The 25,029-nt window shown below is 36.2% G+C and overlaps 1 protein-coding gene across 1 annotated transcript in view; it reads right to left on the bottom strand.

The window, feature by feature from the left end:
* PTPN5 (protein tyrosine phosphatase non-receptor type 5) overlaps positions 1-25,029 on the bottom strand; it is a 244,290-nt gene that overhangs the window by 133,374 nt on the left and 85,887 nt on the right. The window contains exon 4 of the mRNA XM_053720673.1: positions 23,698-23,924. Coding sequence (XP_053576648.1) covers positions 23,698-23,924 — 227 coding nt within the window. The remainder of the gene's footprint in view (positions 1-23,697; positions 23,925-25,029) is intronic.

The following is a 25,029-nucleotide window of genomic DNA, read 5'->3' on the forward strand; positions in this document are numbered from 1 at the left end:
AATAATATCAAACCTTTATTTATAGCGCTGTAGAATATGTTGGCGCTCTACAAATACCTGATAATAATAATAATATCATACCTTTGTTTATAGCGCTGCAGAATCTGTTGGCGCTCTACAAATACCTGACAATAATAATAATAATAATATCATAACTTTGTTTATAGCGCTGCAGAATCTGTTGGCACTCTACAAATACCTGATAATAATAATATCATACCTTTGTTTATAGCGCTGCAGAATCTGTTGGCGATCTACAAACACCTGATAATAATAATAATAATAATAATATCAAACCTTTGTTTATAGTTAGGCTGACCATATTGCCGCTTTAAGAAGGAACACATATGAAAAATACATATGTGAGGGTTCTTATACAAAACCATTTCTTCAAACAGCCATGAAAACAACCCTGTGTCCCTTTTTAAAGCGGCAATATGGTCAGCCTATTTATAGTGCTGCATAATCTGTTGGCGCTCTACAAATAACTGATAATAATAATATCATACCTTTGTTTATAGCACTGCAGAATCTGTTGGCGCTCTACAAATACCTGATAATAATAATAATAATAATATCATACCTTTGTTTATAGCGCTGCATAATCTGTTGGCGCTCTACAAATAACTGATAATAATAATATCATACCTTTGTTTATAGCGCTGCATAATCTGTTGGCGCTCTACAAATAACTGATAATAATAATAATAATAATAATATCATACCTTTGTTTATAGCGCTGCATAATCTGTTGGCGCTCTCCAAATACCTGATATTAATAATAATAATATCATACCTTTGTTTATAGCGCTGCAGAATCTGTTGGCGCTCTACAAATACCTGATAATAATAATATCATACCTTTGTTTATAGCGCTGCAGAATCTGTTGTCGCTCTACAAATACCTGATAATAATAATATCATACCTTTGTTTATAGCGCTGCGGAATCTGTTGGTGCTCTACAAATACCTGATAATAATAATAATATTATACCTTTGTTTATAGCGCTGCAGAATCTGTTGGCGCTCTACAAATACCTGATAATAATAATAATAATATCATACCTTTGTTTATAGTGCTGCAGAATCTGTTGGCGCACTACAAATACCTGATCATAATAATAATAATATTATACCTTTGTTTATAGCGCTGCAGAATCTGTTGGCACTCTACAAATACCTAATAATAATAATAATATCATACCTTTGTTTATAGTGCTGCAGAATCTGTTTGCGCTCTATAAATAGAAAGAATAAGAGGGCGCTAAAGCTAAGATCCCACCACACTTAGTCAAAAATAGTAAAGACAACAGAGGAAAAATTAATCACTTAACTTCACAATATTTAAATACAGTTCATATAACAATAGAAAATATAGACAAGAATGACAAGAAAAAAGGGACGTCTCCCTTAATAAAAAATGGAAATAAACTGGATTGCCACCTTTAAGAAGATAAAAATATGTACTGGAGCTTATTAAAATATGTTCATATATTCAATGAGCGTTATTCATCCAGTGAGATTGGCTACACTTTAGTGAGTAGCTGCACTTTTGAAACAATGTTCCTTATATGGGCTGATCAAGGAAAAGACGTGTTACTGTCCATCAAATGGTTATAACATAGAGAAATTGTATTCTTATTCCTTGTGTGACTCTCTATGATATAGTTCAAACAGTCAAAATACACACCTTAGAGTAAAGATGATGAACTAGATAAACTTATGGTGAAAGAAATTAAACAAAAAATTGAATTAGTTTTCCTAGAAAAATACACCAATTTAAATTTAATTCCCAGAGGCTTGAAATTTAAGAAAGCCTGCACATTTACTTTAAATTCAACACACCAAAAAGAATGGGATTTGGCACTAAAAGAAACTTCACACAAATTGATTGATATTATAAAAAAATCACGTAATGAAACTTTAGAAGAGATCAACACAAAAATCACAATTTTAAAAAATCAACTAGAAAATAAAAAAGAACATCTGAACTTTAAAGAAAGGCAGAATATTTTAGTAAATAAATTGTTAGAACTAAAACATGGCCTATTAGACACTAAATGGAAAAAACTAGAAAGGGATAGGAATGACTTAATAGAACAAACTAAAGAATTGAAAGACAAGATCGAAAATGCAAATAAAGGTACATCACATTCAGATGATTGGAATAAACACAATTATACCAATCAACAACATTCCAGAGGTCACACATCACTGAACACACCTAAAGATAGAACTTTTGACACATATGGAAATAGAAATATACACAATGGTAAGCCAGAGAACGCTTATGATATACAATATCCTGAATACTATCAGTCCAACACCAATTGGAGGGATCGTTCCAATTATGGATATAAAGCTCCTTTTCAACAATATCACCGTAACTATAAACATCAAAATAGAACTTATCAAGAACATTCTGATTACGGCAACAGAATGCCCCAGAATTACAGAAACACATATAGAAATGATTATAGGCCACACTACTATGACAATAGGAATCGCAATAACTCCAACTATTGGCACAATCCAATACAATCAAGAAATCAATATTATGACCCAAATAACGAATATTATGACAATAGGAGAAATAGATCGAGGAAGGATAGTTGGCATCTAGAAACCAATAATAGATTTTCAGCTCTAGATAATGAATGTGAAATAGGGATAATTAATAATGAAAAAGATTTTTTAGGCCACAGCCCTCCGAGGGAGGGCACCTCAAAGAGTCTTACAGCTCTAGAGAAGAGAGAGAGAACATACACCCCACTAAACATAAAAAAAGACAACTAGAGGACAAAGAGGAGGAAAGAATAGAAGGAGAGGCAAAGAGAGTGAGATAATAACTGATAACACAGGCATTTTCAATTTGAGCAATAAAGAATTAGATAATGACGAAAAAAGGATATTGTCATTAGGTTTATCTTTTGCCCCTACCACGAATTTGAATAAATTCAACACTCACATTCATATAAAACAATTCACCAGAAAGTTAACGCTGAAACGCTATTTTCTGAAAAATCCCATAGAAAGACAGGTAAATCCATCAAAATTTCCTAAAAATATAATAGCAAATGATGGTAAGAGAATTTATACTAATCTTAGACCGATTTCCAAATTCTACCCTTCATATGCTAAAGGGTCTAACATAGAAACCTTTGAAAAAATTGTCCTACAAGATCTAAAAGACTTCAATCCCAAAAAATCTAAACCCAATTTCAACCTATCAAAAAAAGACAAAGAGATCATAGACAAACTACAAAAAAACAAAGATGTGATCATAAAGCCAGCTGATAAGGGTGGGGGGGTTGTCATTATGAATAGAACAAACTATATCGCAGAAGCAAATAGAATATTGAATGATCCTAAGACATATAAAACATTAGAATTAAATCCGATTAAAAAAATCAAAAAAAGCCTACTCTGTATATTGGAGGAAGGAAAAGATGGGGGCATTATTAATGATAATGAATTTAATTATCTATATCCTGAGTTTCCCAGAACCCCCATCTTTTACTTCCTCCCGAAAATTCATAAAGATCTTATTAACCCCCCGGGGAGACCCATTATATCTGGAATAGGTTCTATAACATCTAACCTTTCCAGATAAGTGGACATTTTTCTTCAGAAATATGTGAAAAACTTAAAAACCTATCTCAAAGATTCTACTCAAGTATTACAATTAGTAGAAAAAATTAAATGGGAAGACAATTATCTACTTGCTACTAGTGATGTTACATCCCTTTACACAATTATTGACCATGAACAGGGCCTAAAGGCCATTGAAAATACCCTTGAATTAGACAAAGACATAGATATACATCTTAGACAGTTTATTTTAAAGGGAATAAAATTTATATTAGAAAACAATTATTTTGAGTTCAATGGAAAATATTATCTTCAATTAGAGGGTACCGCGATGGGCACGAGGTTCGCGCCAAGTTATGCCAATATATTCATGGGGGACTGGGAGGACAATTTCCTTAGGTCACATGAATTTGGCGCGGACCTCGTGCTCTTCAAGAGGTATATAGACGATATACTAATTATATGGAAAGGTTCTGAGGAAAATCTAAAATTGTTCTTCCAAGCAATGAATAATAATGATAAAAATCTCCATTTCACCTATCACTACAGTAACACTTCCATCTCCTTTTTGGATTTAGAAATATTTGCAGATGAAAGTAGTTTAGCTACCAGAACGTTCTTTAAACAAGTAGACTGTAATGGGTACGTCCACAAAAAGAGTTGCCACCATGAGAGATGGAAAGGCAATATACCTATAGGCCAGTACCTTAGAATTAAGAAAAATTGTTCAAGGCTTATAGACTTCGAAACCCAAGTAAATGTTCTCCAACAAAGATTCCATGAAAGAGGTTACAGTGAACAAGAATTAGAAGGAGCTATGACGAGAGCTAAGACTACTGAACGAAGTTCTCTCTTACAATATAAAGAGAAAAGTACATTGGACATAAGAGATAATAAAAATGAATATGATGTAGCACTAATAACAAACTATAACGATGACCACCAAGCATTACGGAAAATAATTACAAAACATTGGCATATAGTCAAAAAAGATCCCTTGATAGGAGACCTCTTAGCATATAAACCGAAAATCATCTTCAGGAAAGCTAGGAATTTAAAACAAATTCTTGCTCCTAGTGTTTTACAAAAAGATAACACCACTATGGCAGATCAAGATCTTAGAGGGAATAATCTGAAAGGTTTTTTCCCCTGTATTTCCTGTAGGGCCTGTAAATATAGTAGCAAAATTAGTTCCATCCAGATAACAGGCACAAATGAAAATTTTAAAATTAAAGACACAATAAGATGTTCAAATAAAGGCATTATATATCTTTTAAAATGTTCATGTGATCTATTCTACATCGGAGAAACAACTAGACTTTTACGTGACAGGATCAGAGAACATCTCTGCAATATTGAAAAGGGGAATCTAGACACTCATTTATACAAACACTTCAGAGAGATACATAAAAATAAATTACAGCATTTAAAATTCTGGGGAATATGTAAGGTCAGAGGTGACTGGAGAGGGGGTGATTTTGAAAGTAAGCTACTAAAAAAAGAAGCGGAACTAATCTATAAATTCGATACCCTCTTCCCCCGAGGCCTTAACTCTGAAATAGACCTGTCCCCTTTTCTAGGAGTCAAAATTTAATTAACTTTTAAAATTTAATTAACTCTTAATGTCTTTTATATAGAAAAATATAAGGTGAACTATTTTAAACTCTTTTAAAAAAACTTTTACCCTAGTTTTATGATACATTGAATAATGACTATAAGTTGATGTATTAAAATTTTAAACCAATTTAAATGTAACACAATAGATATAAAAAACTTTTTTAGGTATTCATGACAATATCCTTAGAAGAATGTTAGGAATACATCAAAAAAGTCTACGGTCCTAACCTGCCTATGAGATTAGACTGATTTATTTAAGACTCCCTTTCCTAACTAGTGCTGAATAAAACTGAAATAAAATTAAAATCAATTTTTTATATTATTATTATTTTCTATTTTTTATTCTTTATATTTCCAATTTTTTAATCAGGACATATTAGATAATGAATTTTTAGAATTAATGAATTATATAACCTCTATTTTATTCTATCAACGAATCAACTGTTTGATTTGATATACCACACAAATCAAATTAAAAATTCTTTTGTCTAATATGGAAGACCACCTCTGGTTTTACCACCTTTATTTTTAATTCTTTATAAGTTTATGTTCATGTTGAGCGCAATAAATTCTTTATCTAACAACAACACACCACTACAAGACTCAACATTAATTTTTGGAAAGCAAATATGATCGTCTGGTCTAAACTAAATATACCACCTTAAGTAAAACTACTAGGAATTTGGATCAAATTCCACCTTTTATTGGAAAGCGTCACACCAATCAGCACACTCCGATGAATATTTAAACTCTGTCCCGGGAACATACCGGCATCTTGAAAAAGCGTAGACTGATTTCCAGTTGTTCCCTGCAAAGGACTTTACTTTATCTCTTATCTAGGTACCTAGTTCAAGAATTTTCAACCCGCGCGTGATTCACGCTAAGTGCGGGCCTGCGGATTTCATCTCTCACCTTCGGAATCAAAAATCAAACACATAAGAAATCGGAGTGACAAGCAGTTTCCATACACGCTGACCGGGTTCAGCTCCTGCAAGTGAAAAGAGCAACATAACATTGGAGGATACCGCTTACCTGGATATACATCCGACAGTGTGAGTTTAAAAAGATCGCTAATCATCTTTACTCTAAGGTGTGTATTTTGACTGTTTGAACTATATCATAGAGAGTCACACAAGGAATAAGAATACAATTTCTCTATGTTATAACCATTTGATGGACAGTAACACGTCTTTTCCTTGATCAGCCCATATAAGGAACATTGTTTCAAAAGTGCAGCTACTCACTAAAGTGTAGCCAATCTCACTGGATGAATAACGCTCATTGAATATATGAACATATTTTAATAAGCTCCAGTACATATTTTTATCTTCTTAAAGGTGGCAATCCAGTTTATTTCCATTTTTTATTAAGGGAGACGTCCCTTTTTTCTTGTCATTCTTGTCTATATTTTCTATTGTTATATGAACTGTATTTAAATATTGTGAAGTTAAGTGATTAATTTTTCCTCTGTTGTCTTTACTATTTTTGACTAAGTGTGGTGGGATCTTAGCTTTAGCTCCCTCTTATTCTTTCTATTTTGTTATACTTGTGACAATCCAGGGGGGACTGTCTTAGAGTGGCCTAGGTCTACTTTAGCTATTAGCGCTATATTTCTGCACTCACCTTGCGCTCTATAAATACCTAATAATAATAATAATAATATCATACCTTTATTTATAGCGCTGCAGAATCTGTTAGCGCTCTAAAAATAAATGATCATAATAATATCACACCTTTGTTTATAGCGCTGCAGAATCTGTTGGCGCTCTACAAATACCTGATAATAATAATAATAATAATATCATACACTGTCAGAAAAAAATGTGCAAAAATTGTACCTTTAGGGGTACAACAGCTTGTCACTGGGTCAGTACCCTCAAAGGTACACCTGCTGTACCCTTTAAAATGGGTACAAATTGGTACCCTTGCAGATTGTACCTTTCAAAGGCAAATATGTACCTTTGGTGACTAGATTGGACCTCAGTCCTATGGTACCATATTGTACCCATAAAAAATAGTGATAATAATAATATCACATGATCAGTAGGTGAACTGATGAATCGGTTCAGGAACCGGTTCAGTTAATCAAACTGTCCAAAATGAACCAATTCATCAGGATGAACCGAACTTCACATCACTAATTACAATAGCTACACTGCAGCTTTAATAAAAACTTTGTATACTTAACTGTAGCAATTCCAAAGACTGCTGCAGAACCACCTGAAACAGCCAGGCTAAACAACCAGTTCCAAAAAGAACTACTCAATGTGATTTATATCACTCTGTACTAGACTCTAAAAACACCCCATTTAATTTAGGGTGACATGCCAGATAAAACATAAATATATAGAAAACATATAGAAAACAACATAATAATAAAATATAACTCTAACAAAAAGAAGGGGGATTCGGGGGAGGGATAAACGATAAAAATCACAGCCATGCATTGAATTGTCACTCTATGCAAACTATATGCAAATGAGTCTATTTTCCTAGTACACACTTTGGTGATGAACCTGCTACCATTAGATGGAGCTGTGTTACACATGTCAAGGAACTTTCAACCAACAGATGGCGCTATGGCGTGTTACACAATGTCCAAGTATGTGACTGGGGAACGGTTACAATTTTATTTTATTTTTTTAAAAACTGGTTCTTAAACAGCTCTTGTTTATTTTATAGAGTTTAAAACATTTTTTTTTTGTACGTTTAGTTAATACATTTTCTTTATGTTTAAGAGTTAAAATATTGATGCTCTAAATATAAACATTAAAATGTTAAGTGCTTGTTTGCTATTTAGAACCAGCAACACAGTATCATTGAATATATGGGTTATTAAAGGGACAGTCTAGTCAAAATTAAACTTTCATGATTCAGATAGGGCATGAAAATGTAAACAACTTTCCAATTGACTTTTATCACTAAGGCCTAGATTTAGAGTTCGGCGGTAGCCGTCAAAACCAGCGTTAGAGGCTCCTAACGCTGGTTTTGGGCGCCCGCTGGTATTTGGAGTCAGTGATTAAAGGGTCTAACGCTCACTTTCCAGCCGCAACTTTTCCATACCGCAGATCCCCCTACGCCATTTGCGTAGCCTATCTTTTCAATGGGATCTTTCTAACGCCGGTATTTAGAGTCGTTTCTGCAGTGAGCGTTAGAGCTCTAACGACAAGATTCCAGCCGCCTGAAAATAGCAGGAGTTAAGAGCTTTCTGGCTAACGCCGGTTTATAAAGCTCTTAACTACTGTACCCTAAAGTACACTAACACCCATAAACTACCTATGTACCCCTAAACCGAGGTCCCCCCACACCGCCGCCACTCGATTAAAATTTTTAACCCCTAATCTGCCGACCGCCACCTACGTTATATTTATGTACCCCTAATCTGCTGCCCCTAACCCCGCCGACCCCTGTATTATATTTATTCACCCCTAACCTGCCCCCCACAACGTCGCCGCCAGCTACTTACAATAATTAACCCCTAATCTTCCGACCGCAAATCGCCGCCACCTACGTTATCCCTATGTACCCCTAATCTGCTACCCCTAACATCGCCGACCCCTATATTATATTTATTAACCCCTAATCTGCCCCCCTCAACGTCGCCGACACCTGCTACACTTATTAACCCCTAATCTGCCGAGCGGACCTGAGCGCTACTATAATAAAGTTATTAACCCCTAATCCGCCTCACTAACCCTATCATAAATAGTATTAACCCCTAATCTGCCCTCCCTAACATCGCCGACACCTACCTTCAATTATTAACCCCTAAACTTCCGATCGGAGCTCACCGCTATTCTAATAAATGGATTAACCCCTAAAGCTAAGTCTAACCCTAACACTAACACCCCCCTAAGTTAAATATAATTTGTATCTAACGAAATAAATGAACTCTTATTAAATAACTTATTCCTATTTAAAGCTAAATACTTACCTGTAAAATAAATCCTAATATAGCTACAATATAAATTATAATTATATTATAGCTATTTTAGGATTAATATTTATTTTACAGGCAACTTTGTAATTATTTTAACCAGGTACAATAGCTATTAAATAGTTAAGAACTATTTAATAGTTACCTAGTTAAAATAATAACAAATTTACCTGTAAAATAAATCCTAACCTAAGTTATAATTAAACCTAACACTACCCTATCAATAAAATAATTAAATAAACTACCTACAATTACCTACAATTAACCTAACACTACACTATCAATAAATTAATTAAACACAATTGCTACAAATAAATACAATTAAATAAACTAGCTAAAGTACAAAAAATAAAAAATAACTAAGTTACAGAAAATAAAAAAATATTTACAAACATAAGAAAAATATTACAACAATTTTAAACTAATTACACCTACTCTAAGCCCCCTAATAAAATAACAAAGCCCCCCAAAATAAAAAATTCCCTACCCTATTCTAAATTAAAAAAGTTACAAGCTCTTTTACCTTACCAGCCCTGAACAGGGCCCTTTGCGGGGCATGCCCCAAGAATTTCAGCTCTTTTGCCTGTAAAAGAATACAATACCCCCCCCCCCCAACATTACAACCCACCACCCACATACCCCTAATCTAACCCAAACCCCCCTTAAATAAACCTAACACTAAGCCCCTGAAGATCTTCCTACCTTGTCTTCACCATCCAGGTATCACCGATCCGTCCTGGCTCCAAGATCTTCATCCAACCCAAGCGGGGGTTGGCGATCCATAATCCGGTGCTCCAAAGTCTTCCTCCTATCCGGCAAGAAGAGGACATCCGGACCGGCAAACATCTTCTCCAAGCGGCATCTTCGATCTTCTTCCATCCGGTGCGGAGAGGGTCCATCTTGAAGCAGGCGACGCGGATCCATCCTCTTCTTCCGATGTCTCCCGACTAATGACGGTTCCTTTAAGGGACGTCATCCAAGATGGCGTCCCTCGAATTCCAATTGGCTGATAGGATTCTATCAGCCAATCGGAATTAAGGTAGGAATTTTCTGATTGGCTGATGGAATCAGCCAATCAGAATCAAGTTCAATCCGATTGGCTGATCCAATCAGCCAATCAGATTGAGCTCGCATTCTATTGGCTGTTCCGATCAGCCAATAGAATGCGAGCTCAATCTGATTGGCTGATGGGATCGGCCAATCGGATTGAACTTGATTCTGATTGGCTGATTCCATCAGCCAATCAGAAAATTCCTACCTTAATTCCGATTGGCTGATAGAATCCTATCAGCCAATTGGAATTCGAGGGACGCCATCTTGGATGACGTCCCTTAAAGGAACCGTCATTAGTCGGGAGACATCGGAAGAAGAGGATGGATCCGCGTCGCCTGCTTCAAGATGGACCCGCTCCGCACCGGATGGAAGAAGATCGAAGATGCCGCTTGGAGAAGATGTTTGCCGGTCCGGATGTCCTCTTCTTGCCGGATAGGAGGAAGACTTTGGAGCACCGGATTATGGATCGCCAACCCCCGCTTGGGTTGGATGAAGATCTTGGAGCCAGGACGGATCGGTGATACCTGGATGGTGAAGACAAGGTAGGAAGATCTTCAGGGGCTTAGTGTTAGGTTTATTTAAGGGGGGTTTGGGTTAGATTAGGGGTATGTGGGTGGTGGGTTGTAATGTTGGGGGGGGGTATTGTATTTATTCTTTTACAGGCAAAAGAGCTGAAATTCTTGGGGCATGCCCCGCAAAGGGCCCTGTTCAGGGCTGGTAAGGTAAAAGAGCTTGTAACTTTTTTAATTTAGAATAGGGTAGGGAATTTTTTATTTTGGGGGGCTTTGTTATTTTATTAGGGGGCTTAGAGTAGGTGTAATTAGTTTAAAATTGTTGTAATATTTTTCTTATGTTTGTAAATATTTTTTTATTTTCTGTAACTTAGTTCTTTTTTATTTTTTGTACTTTAGCTAGTTTATTTAATTGTATTTATTTGTAGCAATTGTGTTTAATTAATTTATTGATAGTGTAGTGTTAGGTTAATTGTAGGTAATTGTAGGTAGTTTATTTAATTATTTTATTGATAGGGTAGTGTTAGGTTTAATTATAACTTAGGTTAGGATTTATTTTACAGGTAAATTTGTTATTATTTTAACTAGGTAACTATTAAATAGTTCTTAACTATTTAATAGCTATTGTACCTGGTTAAAATAATTACAAAGTTGCCTGTAAAATAAATATTAATCCTAAAATAGCTATAATATAATTATAATTTATATTGTAGCTATATTAGGATTTATTTTACAGGTAAGTATTTAGCTTTAAATAGGAATAAGTTATTTAATAAGAGTTAATTTATTTCGTTAGATAAAAATTATATTTAACTTAGGGGGGTGTTAGTATTAGGGTTAGACTTAGCTTTAGGGGTTAATCCATTTATTAGAATAGCGGTGAGCTCCGATCGGAAGTTTAGGGGTTAATAATTGAAGGTAGGTGTCGGCGATGTTAGGGAGGGCAGATTAGGGGTTAATACTATTTATGATAGGGTTAGTGAGGCGGATTAGGGGTTAATAACTTTATTATAGTAGCGCTCAGGTCCGCTCGGCAGATTAGGGGTTAATAAGTGTAGGTAGGTGTCGGCGACGTTGTGGGGGGCAGATTAGGGGTTAATAAATATAACATAGGGGTCGGCGATGTTAGGGCAGCAGATTAGGGGTACATAGGGATAACGTAGGTGGCGGCGTTTTACGGAGCGGCAGATTAGGGGTTAAAAGTGTAATGCAGGGGTCAGCGATAGCGTGGGCGGCAGATTAGGGGTTAATAAGTGTAAGGCTAGGGGTGTTTAGACTCGGGGTACATGTTAGAGTGTTAGGTGCAGACGTAGGAAGTGTTTCCCCATAGGAAACAATGGGGCTGCGTTAGGAGCTGAACGCTGCTTTTTTGCAGGTGTTAGGTTTTTTTTCAGCTCAAACAGCCCCATTGTTTCCTATGGGAGAATCGTGCACGAGCACGTTTTTGATGCCGGCCGCGTCCGTAAGCAGCTCTGGTATCGAGAGTTGCATTTGCGGTAAAAATGCTCTACGCTCCTTTTTTGGAGCCTAACGCAGCATTTGTTTGAACTCTCGATACCAGAGTTAAATTTATGGTGCGGCCAGAAAAAAACCTGCGGAGCGTTAACAGCCCTTTTACCGCCGAACTCTAAATCTAGGCCTAAATTTGCTTTGTTCCCTTGGTGGTATTTTTGAAAATCTAAACCTAGCTAGGCTCAAACTGATTTCTAAACCATTGAAAACCGCCTCTTAGCTCAGAGCAATTTGAAAGTTTTTCACAGTTAGACAGTACTAGTTCATGTGTGTCATATAGATAACAATATGCTCACTCCCATGTAGTTATTTAGGAGTCTGCACTGATTGGTTAAACTGCATGCCTGTCAAAAGCACTGAGATAAGGGGGCAGTCTGCAGAGGATTAGATACAAGGTAATCACAGAGATATAAAGTATATTAATAGAACTGTGTTGATTATGCAAAACTGGGGAATGGGTAATAAAGGGATTATCCATCTTTTTAAACAATAACAATTCTGGTGTAGAATGTCCCTTTAAGTATTTTTTTTGCTTTGCCCACTTCTTGCATATTACCAACAACAATTGAACATAATTATTTTGCTGTACAACATGTATGTTGCATTCATTTTGGGTGACAGTTATGTGAATATGAATAATTGAGCTGTACAAAAGATATGGACTTGAAAGGTTTAGCATCCTTGAAGCACCCATCCCCCTCAACATTTTAGTCACACAAGTGATTGTACCTTTTTGGGGGGATTAAATGGTACAGACATGGACCCTTTGACAGTTGGAAACATATTTGTACCTTATTTACAGCTAAATGGTACATATTAGTTCCTTAAAGGGACACTAAACACCTGATAAAAATCATTAAAAAGTATGTTTTATTATGAATTAAAATCAAGTAATCACTACTGTCTAGTTTATTTGTTCACCTTACCCCTAAGTGTTGAAAAAAATCGATTTGAAGATGAATGCTAATAAGGTGCATTATTCTCCCATGTAAGGTGCCATATTAGAACGCACGTTACACTGGGTCACAGCAGTCATGTGACTTGTGCATATGAAAAACAAAGCAGCAGCAGCACTCAATGTTATGCAGACAGAGCTTGTCCTGCAGTTTATGTTATAAATCTGTTACAGGAATAAAAGATTTTATTATTATGTTTTTCTATGCAAACAAAGCTTACTTTTTCAAACGTTACCACTGACATTCCTAATGTGAGTGACTGTACATAGCACTCAGCAGGGTTATAAATGTAAATCATTCTCTTCTCTGAGTCTGACAAGCTCCGGTCTGGAGAGGGAGGGGCCGAGGGGGGAGAGAGAGCAGAGAGACTCCGTGAAGAAAATAGACTAAATAACTCATGCTGCAAATACTTTTTACTGGAGATTTGTTCTATGCAATATTTCATTTTCATACATCTGCATTACATATATTACTGTATATATGTGATGTAGATGTATGAAAATAAAATATTGCATAGAACAAATCTCCAGTAAAAAGTATTTGCAGCATGAGTTATTTAGTCTATTTTCTTCACTGAGTCTCTCTGCTCTCTCTCCCCCCTCGGCCCCTCCCTCTCCAGACCGGAGATTGTCAGACTCAGAGAAGAGAATGATTTACATTTATAACCCTGCCGAGTGCTCTGTACAGTCACACACATTAGGAATGTTGGGGTCGATCCGATAAAAATCGTCGCCCGCAAAAGCTGGCAACCCAATATTTGCGCGGGTTTGGTATCCTATATACGGCGTAACCTAGAAGTTACGCGCGTATATTTCTGCCGTCGCCCGTAGTTTTTTGGGCCATAGGCAGGTATACCAAACCCGCGCAGTTTGGTATCCAATATACAGCGTAAGGACTTACGTGGCGAAAATGGAGAAATCTTACTCCATTTTCACCTCGCCACAAAAAGCAGCCGTAAGAAGCCTTACGCTGACTATTGGAGCCCCGTAACTCCCTAAACTGGCTGCTAAAATAAACCTAACACCTAACGCATGAGCAATGTCTATCTCCCTGTCAACCGCGATCTGCTAAAATAAACCTAACACCTAACGCATGCGCAATGTCTATCTCCCTGTCAACCGCGATCCCCCGCCGCAATCCCTAATAAAGTATTTAACCCCTAAACCGTCGCCATCTACATAAACTAACCCCCTACGGTGAGCCCCTAAAACCGCCACCATCTAACTGATCTATCCCCTAATGTGAACCCCTTACACCGCCGCCATCTATATTAAAATTATTAACCCCTGATTGGTTCAGCCAATCGGATTGAACTTGAATCTGATTGGCTGATTCAATCAGCCAATCAGATTTTTCTACCTTAATTCCGATTGGCTGATAGAATCCTATCAGCCAATCGGAATTCGGCGGATGCCATCTTGGATGACGTCATTTAAAGGAACCTCATTCGTCGGGAAGTCGTCGTGCCGGAAGGATGCTCCGCGGCGGAGGAGCGAAGAAAGAAGATTGAAGATGCTGATTTGCTTGAAGACATCGCCGATGGAAGAAGACTCTCTGCCGCTTGCTTCAAGACATCGCCCGGATGGAAGAAGACTTCACTGCCGCTTGCTGGAACACATCGCCTGGATCAGATGAGGAGTTCGGCCCGGCTGGGTGAATACAAGGTAGGGAGATCTTCAGGTGGGTAGTGTTAGGTTTATTTAAGGGGGGTTTGGGTTAGATTAGGGGTATGTGGGTGGTGGGTTGTAATGTTGGGGGGTGGTATTGTGTTTTTTTTTGCAGGCAAAAGAGCAGTTTTCTTTGGGGCATGCCCCCACGAAAGGCCCTTTTAAGGGCTGGTAAGGTAAAAGAGCTTTGAACTTTTTTTAATTTAGAATAGGGTAGGGAATTTTTTTATTTTGGGGGGCTTTATTATTTTATTAGGGGGCTTAGAATAGGTGTAATTAGCTTAAAAATCTTGTAATCTTTTTTTTATTTTTTGTAATTTAGTGGGTTTTTTTTTGTAATTTAGTTTAAAGGGAGTGCAGAATTATTAGGCAAGTTGTATTTTTGAGGATTAATTTTATTATTGAACAACAACCATGTTCTCAATGAACCCAAAAAACTCATTAATATCAAAGCTGAATAGTTTTGGAAGTAGTTTTTAGTTTGTTTTTAGTTATAGCTATTTTAGGGGGATATCTGTGTGTGCAGGTGACTATTACTGTGCATAATTATTAGGCAACTTAACAAAAAACAAATATATACCCATTTCAATTATTTATTTTTACCAGTGAAACCAATATAACATCTGAACATTCACAAATATACATTTCTGACATTCAAAAACAAAACAAAAACAAATCAGTGACAATATAGCCACCTTTCTTTGCAAGGACACTCAAAAGCCTGCCATCCATGGATTCTGTCAGTGTTTTGATCTGTTCACCATCAACATTGCGTGCAGCAGCAACCACAGCCTCCCAGACACTGTTCAGAGAGGTGTACTGTTTTCCCTCCTTGTAAATCTCACATTTGATGATGGACCACAGGTTCTCAATGGGGTTCAGATCAGGTGAACAAGGAGGCCATGTCATTAGATTTTCTTCTTTTATACCCTTTCTTGCCAGCCACGCTGTGGAGTACTTGGACGCGTGTGATGGAGCATTGTCCTGCATGAAAATCATGTTTTTCTTGAAGGATGCAGACTTCTTCCTGTACCACTGCTTGAAGAAGGTGTCTTCCAGAAACTGGCAGTAGGACTGGGAGTTGAGCTTGACTCCATCCTCAACCCGAAAAGGCCCCACAAGCTCATCTTTGATGATACCAGCCCAAACCAGTACTCCACCTCCACCTTGCTGGCGTCTGAGTCGGACTGGAGCTCTCTGCCCTTTACCAATCCAGCCACGGGCCCATCCATCTGGCCCATCAAGACTCACTCTCATTTCATCAGTCCATAAAACCTTAGAAAAAGCAGTCTTGAGATATTTCTTGGCCCAGTCTTGACGTTTCAGCTTGTGTGTCTTGTTCAGTCGTGGTCGTCTTTCAGCCTTTCTTACCTTGGCCATGTCTCTGAGTATTGCACACCTTGTGCTTTTGGGCACTCCAGTGATGTTGCAGCTCTGAAATATGGCCAAACTGGTGGCAAGTGGCATCTTGGCAGCTGCACGCTTGACTTTTCTCAGTTCATGGGCAGTTATTTTGCGACTTGGTTTTTCCACACGCTTCTTGCGACCCTGTTGACTATTTTGAATGAAACGCTTGATTGTTCGATGATCACGCTTCAGAAGCTTTGCAATTTTAAGAGTGCTGCATCCCTCTGCAAGATATCTCACTATTTTTGACTTTTCTGAGCCTGTCAAGTCCTTCTTTTGACCCATTTTGCCAAAGGAAAGGAAGTTGCCTAATAATTATGCACACCTGATATAGGGTGTTGATGTCATTAGACCACACCCCTTCTCATTGCAGAGATGCACATCACCTAATATACTTAATTGGTAGCAGGCTTTTGAGCCTATACAGCTTGGAGTAAGACAACATGCATAAAGAGGATGATGTGGTCAAAATACTCATTTGCCTAATAATTCTGCACACAGTGTAGTTTATTTAATTGTATTTTTAGATAGATATTTGTAGTTTATTTAATTTATTGATAGTGTAGGTGTATTTGTAACTTAGGTTAGGATTTATTTTACAGGTAATTGAGTAATTATTTTAACTAGGTAGCTATTAAATAGGTAATAACTATTTAATAGCTATTATACCTAGTTAAAATAATTAACAATTTACCTGTAAAATAAATATAAACCCTAATTTAGCTATAATGTAATTATTAATTATATTGTAGCTATCTTAGGATTTATTTTATAGGTAAGTATTTAGATTTAAATAGGAATATTTTAATTAATAATATTAATATTAGATATATTTTAATAAGAGTTTAGTTAGGGATGTTAGAGTTATATAGGGTTATTATACTATATATATATATATATATATATATATATATATATATATATATATATATATATATATATATATATATATATATATATATATATATATATATATATATATATATATATATATATATATATATATATATATATATATATATATATATATATATATATATAAAATAACGATATTAACTATATTAACCCTAATATAATTAGGGTTAATATAGTTAATATAGCTGGCGGCGGTGTAAGGGGATTAGATTAGGGGTTAATACATTTATTATAGGTGGCCGCGGTGTAGGGGTATGTAGATTGTAGGCAAAAGAGCAGTTTACTTTGTGACAAAGCCCCGCCAAAAGCCCTTTTAAGGGCTGGCAAAAGAGCTGAATTCTTTGGGGCATGCCCCGCAAAAAGCCCTTTTAAGGGCTGGCAAAAGAGCTGAATTCTTTGGGGCATGCCACGCAAAAAGCCCTTTTCAGGGCTATTTGTAGGGTTAGACTTAGGTTTAGTGGTAGGGATAGTTTAGTATTTCAGGGGTTAAATAATTTAATATAGCTGGCGGCGGTATAGGGGGATTAGATTAGGGGTTATTAATTTTACAATAGATAGCGGCGGGGTAGGGGCTCACTTTAGGGGGTAGATAAGGTAGATGGCGGCAGTGTTAGGGGCTCACTTTAGGGGGTTATAGATTTAATATAGCTGGCGGCGGTTTAGGGGTTAATAATTTTATTAGGTTGCGGCGGGCTCCGGGAGCGGCGGTTTAGGGGTTAATAATTTTATTAGGTTGCAGCGGGGTTTGGGAGCGGCGGTTTAGGGGTTAATACATATTTTATTGTTAGGCTAGTGAGGGGGGATAGCGGATAAAGGGTTAGACGTGTCGGGCTATGTTAGGGAGACGTGTTAGACTTGTCGGGCTATGTTAGGGAGGCGTGTTAGACAGTGCGGGTGATTTAGACTTTAGTCAGGTTTTGTAGGCGCCGGCAGTTTCTAACGTGTTGCAAGTCACTGGCGACGCCAGAAATTTATACTTGCGCAGATTTCTGGACATCGCTGGTTTGTCAGACTTACGGCACGTTAGCATCTGACGGCGACATATATGGGATAGCTCGAGTTGCGAGCTGAAACTGCGGGCGATGCGGGTTCCCTCGCTTGCGCCGCAAACTGCGATCTATATCGGATCGACCCCGTCAGTGGTAACGTTTAAAAAAGTAAGCATTGTTTGCATAGAAAAATATAATAATAAAATCTTTTATTCCTGTAACAGATTTATAACAAACTGCAGAACAAGCTCTGTCTGCATAACATTGAGTGCTGCTGTGTTTTTTATATGCACACATTATAGGTACTCTAGGGAGATATGAAGTGTGTGTCATGTGACTCCAGCAGTCAAGTGTTTAATGTCCCTTTAAGGTGTAATTATGATCCATTGAGGGTACAACCACAGCAGTTGTACCCTAAGCCTTCACAAACGGACCCCAACCGTACCCTTTTTTCTGAAAGTGTACCTTAGTTTATAGCGCTGCAGAATCTGTTGGTGCTCTACAAATACCTGATAATAATAATAATATCATACCTTTGTTTATAGCGTTGCGGAATCTGTTGGCGCTCTACAAATACCTGATAATAATAATATTATACCTTTGTTTATAGCGTTGCAGAATCTCTTGGCGCTCTACAAATACCTGATAATAATAATATCATACCTTTGTTTATAGCGCTGCAGAATCTGTTGGCGCTCTACAAATACCTGATAATAATAATATCACACCTTTGTTTATAGCGCTGCAGAATCTGTTGGCGCTCTACAAATACCTGATAATGATATCAAACCTTTGTTTATAGCGCTGCAGAATCTGTTGGCGCGCTACAAATACCTGATAATAATAACATTATACCTTTGTTTATAGCGCTGCAGAATCTGTTGGCGCTCTACAAATACCTGATAATAATAATAATATCATACCTTTGTTTATAGTGCTGCAGAATCTGTTGGCGCTCTACAAATACCTGATAATAATAATAATATCACACCTTTGTTTATAGCGCTGCAGAATCTGTTGGCGCTCTACAAATAACTGATAATAATAATAATATCATACCTTTGTTTATAGTGCTGCATAATCTGTTGGCGCTCTACAAATAACTGATAATAATAATATCATACCTTTGTTTATAGCGCTGCAGAATCTGTTGGCGCGCTACAAATAACTGATAATAATAATAATATCATACCTTTGTTTATAGCGCTGCAGAATCTGTTGGCGCTCTACAAATAACTGATAATAATAATAATATCATACCTTTGTTTATAGCGCTGCAGAATCTGTTGGCGCTCTACAAATAACTGATAATAATAATAATAATAATAATAATAATAATATCATACCTTTGTTTATAGCGCTGCAGAATCTGTTGGCGCTCTACAAATACCTGATAATAATAATAATATCATACCTTTGTTTATAGCGCTGCAGAATCTGTTGGCGCTCTACAAATACCTGATATTAATAATAATATCATACCTTTGTTTATAGCGCTGCTGAATCTGTTAGCGCTCTACAAATACCTGATCATAATAATATTATACCTTTGTTTATAGCGTTGCAGAATCTCTTGGCGCTCTACAAATACCTGATAATAATAATAATATCATACCTTTGTTTATAGCGCTGCAGAATCTGTTGGCGCTCTACAAATACCTGATAATAATAATATCATACCTTTGTTTATAGCGTTGCAGAATCTCTTGGCGCTCTACAAATACCTGATAATAATAATAATATCATACCTTTGTTTATAGCGCTGCAGAATCTGTTGGCGCTCTACAAATACCTGATATTAATAATAATATCATACCTTTGTTTATAGCGCTGCTGAATCTGTTAGCGCTCTACAAATACCTGATCATAATAATATTATACCTTTGTTTATAGCGTTGCAGAATCTCTTGGCGCTCTACAAATACCTGATAATAATAATAATATCATACCTTTGTTTATAGCGCTGCAGAATCTGTTGGCGCTCTACAAATACCTGATAATAATAATATCATACCTTTGTTTATAGCGCTGCAGAATCTGTTGGCGCTCTACAAATACCTGATAATAATAATATCATACCTTTGTTTATAGCGCTGCAGAATCTGTTGGCGCTCTACAAATACCGGATAATGATATCAAACCTTTGTTTATAGCGCTGCAGAATCTGTTGGCGCGCTACAAATACCTGATAATAATAATATTATACCTTTGTTTATAGCGCTGCAGAATCTGTTGGCGCGCTACAAATAACTGATAATAATAATAATATCATACCTTTGTTTATAGCGCTGTAGAATCTGTTGGCGCTCTACAAATAACTGATAATAAAAATAATATCATACCTTTGTTTATAGTGCTGCAGAATCTGTTGGCGCACTACAAATACCTGATAATAATAATAATAATAATAATAATAATAATAATAATAATAATAATATCATACCTTTGTTTATAGCGCTGCAGAATCTGTTGGCGCTCTACAAATACCTGATAATAATAATAATATCATACCTTTGTTTATAGCGCTGCAGAATCTGTTGGCGCTCTACAAATACCGGATAATGATATCAAACCTTTGTTTATAGCGCTGCAGAATCTGTTGGCGCGCTACAAATACCTGATAATAATAATATTATACCTTTGTTTATAGCGCTGCAGAATCTGTTGGCGCGCTACAAATAACTGATAATAATAATAATATCATACCTTTGTTTATAGCGCTGCAGAATCTGTTGGCGCTCTACAAATAACTGATAATAAAAATAATATCATACCTTTGTTTATAGTGCTGCAGAATCTGTTGGCGCACTACAAATACCTGATAATAATAATAATAATAATAATAATAATAATATCATACCTTTGTTTATAGCGCTGCAGAATCTGTTGGCGCTCTACAAATACCTGATAATAATAATAATATCATACCTTTGTTTATAGCGCTGCAGAATCTGTTGGCGCTCTACAAATAACTGATAATAATAATAATAATATCATACCTTTGTTTATAGCGCTGCAGAATCTGTTGGCGCTCTACAAATACCTGATCATAATAATAATATCATACCTTTGTTTATAGCGCTGCTGAATCTGTTAGCGTTCTACAAATACCTGATCATAATAATATCACACCTTTGTTTATAGCGCTGGTGAATCTGTTGGCGCTCTACAAATACCTGATCATAATAATATCATACCTTTGTTTATAGCACTGTAGAATCTGTTGGCGCTCTACAAATAACTGATAATAATAATATCATACCTTTGTTTATAGCGCTGCGGAATCTGTTGGGGCTCTACAAATACCTGATAATAATAATAATAATAATATCATACCTTTGTTTATAGTGCTGCAGAATCTGTTGGCGCTCTCCAAATACCTGATAATGATAATAATAATAATAATAATAATAATAATAATATCATACCATTGTTTATAGCGCTGCAGAATCTGTAGGCGCGCTACAAATACCTGATAATAATAATAATATCATACCTTTGGTTATAGCGCTGCAGAATCTGTAGGCGCGCTACAAATACCTGATAATAATAATAATATCATACCTTTGTTTATAGCTCTGCAGAATCTGTTGAAGAAATAAGTTCGCTGCTGTGACGTGGAGCTACATGAATAAAAGGTCTGGCGATACTACGCTGGAAGCATTTGGAAGATAGAGGTACAGGCTAAGCAGTGTGTTTGTTTAAACTCTTGGAGAGAGACTGCAGGTAACAGAACACAAAATCAAAGGTGTGGCAAAGGAAGGGGCTGGAGGTTTCAGGTAATATCATACCATGTTATGAGACACATTGTGGTAAATTCCTGTGAAGCCCAGTTGCGGAAGGTAACGGTCCCTATTTTCACAATATATACACCATAGAGCTTAAGAAGCATTGCAATAAGGAACTGGACATACATATGCTTATCTCCTGCTCAGTAACCTGCTTGCCTGTTTTTCATATTAACACTTATTATAAGGCTTAAAAAGCATTGCAATAAGAATCTGTTGGCGCTCTACAAATACCTGATAATAATAATAATAATATTATACCTTTGTTTATAGTGCTGCAGAATCTGTTGGCGCTCTACAAATAACTGATAATAATAATAATAATATCATAGCTTTGTTTATAGCGCTGCAGAATCTGTTGGCGCTCTACAAATAACTGATAATAATAATAATATCATACCTTTGTTTATATCGCTGCAGAATCTGTTGGTGCTCTACAAATACCTGATAATAATAATAATATCATACCTTTGTTTAAAGTGCTGCAGAATCTGTTGGCACACTACAAATACCTGATCATAATAATAATAATATTATACCTTTGTTTATAGTGCTGCAGAATCTGTTGGCGCACTACAAATACCTGATCCTAATAATAATAATAATATCATACCTTTGTTTATAGCGCTGCAGAATCTGTTGGCGCTCTACAAATAACTGATAATAATAATAATAATAATAATATCATACCTTTGTTTATAGCGCTGCAGAATCTGTTGGCGCACTACAAATACCTGATCCTAATAATAATAATAATAATATCATACCTTTGTTTATAGCGCTGCAGAATCTGTTGGCGCTCTACAAATAACTGATAATAATAATAATATCAAATCTTTGTTTATAGCGCTGCAGAATCTGTTGGCGCTCTACAAATAACTGATAATAATAATAATAATAATAATAATAATAATAATAATAATAATATCATACCTTTATTTATAGCGCTGCAGAATCTGTTGGTGCTCTACAAATAACTGATAATAATAATAATAATATCATAACTTTGTTTATAGCGCTGCAGAATCTGTTGGCGCTCTACAAATAACTGATAATAATAATAATAATAATAATAATAATAATATCACACCTTTGTTTATAGCGCTGCAGAATCTGTTGGCGCTCTACAAATAACTGATAATAATAATAATATCATACCTTTGTTTATAGCGCTGCAGAATCTGTTGGCGCTCTACAAATAACTGATAATAATAATAATATCACACCTTTGTTTATAGCGCTGCAGAATCTGTTGGCGCTCTACAAATACTTGATAATAATAACATCACATTTGTGTTATTCTTTGTGTTATTCTTTGTGTGGGACCAAACATAAGATAATGCTCCCTGCGCTATTAATCTAGCTCAGAGTGTTAATATAGCATTTCATGCTTGGATGGTATGTTAATGTATTACAAGGCTAAACAGTGTCTTGTAATTACAAGGTATTTAATTTCCCCTTGTTTTAATTAATATACACTCATGAGAGTACATCAGTATGCTGTCATGGAAATGAGCTAAATTTCAACAAAGATACAAAGAGAACAAGGTACATTTCATAATAGAAGTGAATTGGAATAATGCACTCTCAACCTGAATGATGAAATTGTAACTTTGGCCCCCACATCCCTTTAAAGTGTAAGTTATTCATATTATGTTAATTGAGGGTTAACAGAGCTTTGTATATATAATTTTTTACATTTATAAAACTTGATGTAGAGTAATTTTCATTAACATTCATATATATATATTACCTTTCCTGTAGCCCCACAGGTTTAACTGATAAAGTTCCTAGGTCTGTATCCCCTCGTATATCCATCAGGCAATCAAAAACTGGAGTGTCCGGAACAAGTTCAAGGTCCAAGAAATCCTCAGTTTTGTCATCTGTCCACTCCGAATAGGTGAAGGATGGTTGTCGACTCACTGACTGACGCCGGTCTTCAGAGAGGATAGTTTGATTGTGTGATCTGAGATACCATATCTGTAACCGAAAATGACATTTTAGCCAATTCTAGTGAAGTCTGGACTAGATAAAACTGTCACATTTCCCTGTGTGGACAGCTCAGGAACAAGCTATGATTGGAAACAACAATGACTTTCCTGCGTGAATCAATCACAGTTTTATTGTCTATTTCAGGGTCGGAGTTGTATTTATTTTAACACAGCTGAAAGCATCACTCTGGAACACTGTGGAAACATTCAATGCCAGACTCTCTTTGTATAGTGTGAATTCCTTTGTTGATAAAAAAATAATCTAAGTACATACATCATAGTGCTTCTGCAATTAATGTGTCCTTGTATTATTTCATAGAACTTCTGGCAACTTCAGATCATGATTGAAATAAGCATCAATCTATAAAATAAATTATTGGTAGGAATTGTTTTGTAGCCCATTGCATATATTCTGTAGGCTCTATGTAGACATGTCTGGATCTGCCGGGTGATTATGTATTAGTGTCTCTAAGTTTCAAGTCAATATGTTAAAGTTACACAAATATTCTCTCTCTATCTCTCCGTCTCTCTCTCTCTCTCTCTTTCTCTCTCTCTCTCTCTCTTTCTCTCTCTCTCTTTCTCTCTTTCTCTCTCTCTTTCTCTCTCTCTCTTTCTCTCTTTCTCTCTCTCTCTTTCTCTCTCTCTCTTTCTCTCTCTCTATTTCTCTCTCTCTATTTCTCTCTCTCTATCTCTCTCTCTATCTCTCTCTCTATCTCTCTCTGTCTCTGTATTTCTCTCTTTCGTTCTCTCTCTCTCTCTCTTTCTCTCTCTCTATCTCTGTATTTCTCTCTTTCGTTCTCTCTCTCTCTCTTTCTCTCTCTGTATCTCTTTCTTTCTCTTTCTCTCTCTCTCTCCCTCTCTCCCTTTTGTTCTCACTTTCTCTCTCTCTCTTTTGTTCTCTTTCTGTATCTCTCTCTCTGTATCTCTCTCTCTCTCCATCTCTCTTTCTTTCATTCTCTCTCTGTATCTCTCCATTTCTTCCTCTCTTTTGTTCTCTCTCTCTCACTCTCTCTCTTACTGTCTCTCTCTAACATATGCAGGTACAATAGTTTTAGTTTTGTACTTCCTACTAATCCCGCTTTGGCAGATAGGTA

This window comes from Bombina bombina, chromosome 7 (assembly GCF_027579735.1).
Source record: "Bombina bombina isolate aBomBom1 chromosome 7, aBomBom1.pri, whole genome shotgun sequence".
In the NCBI taxonomy this organism is placed as follows: Eukaryota; Metazoa; Chordata; class Amphibia; order Anura; family Bombinatoridae; genus Bombina; species Bombina bombina.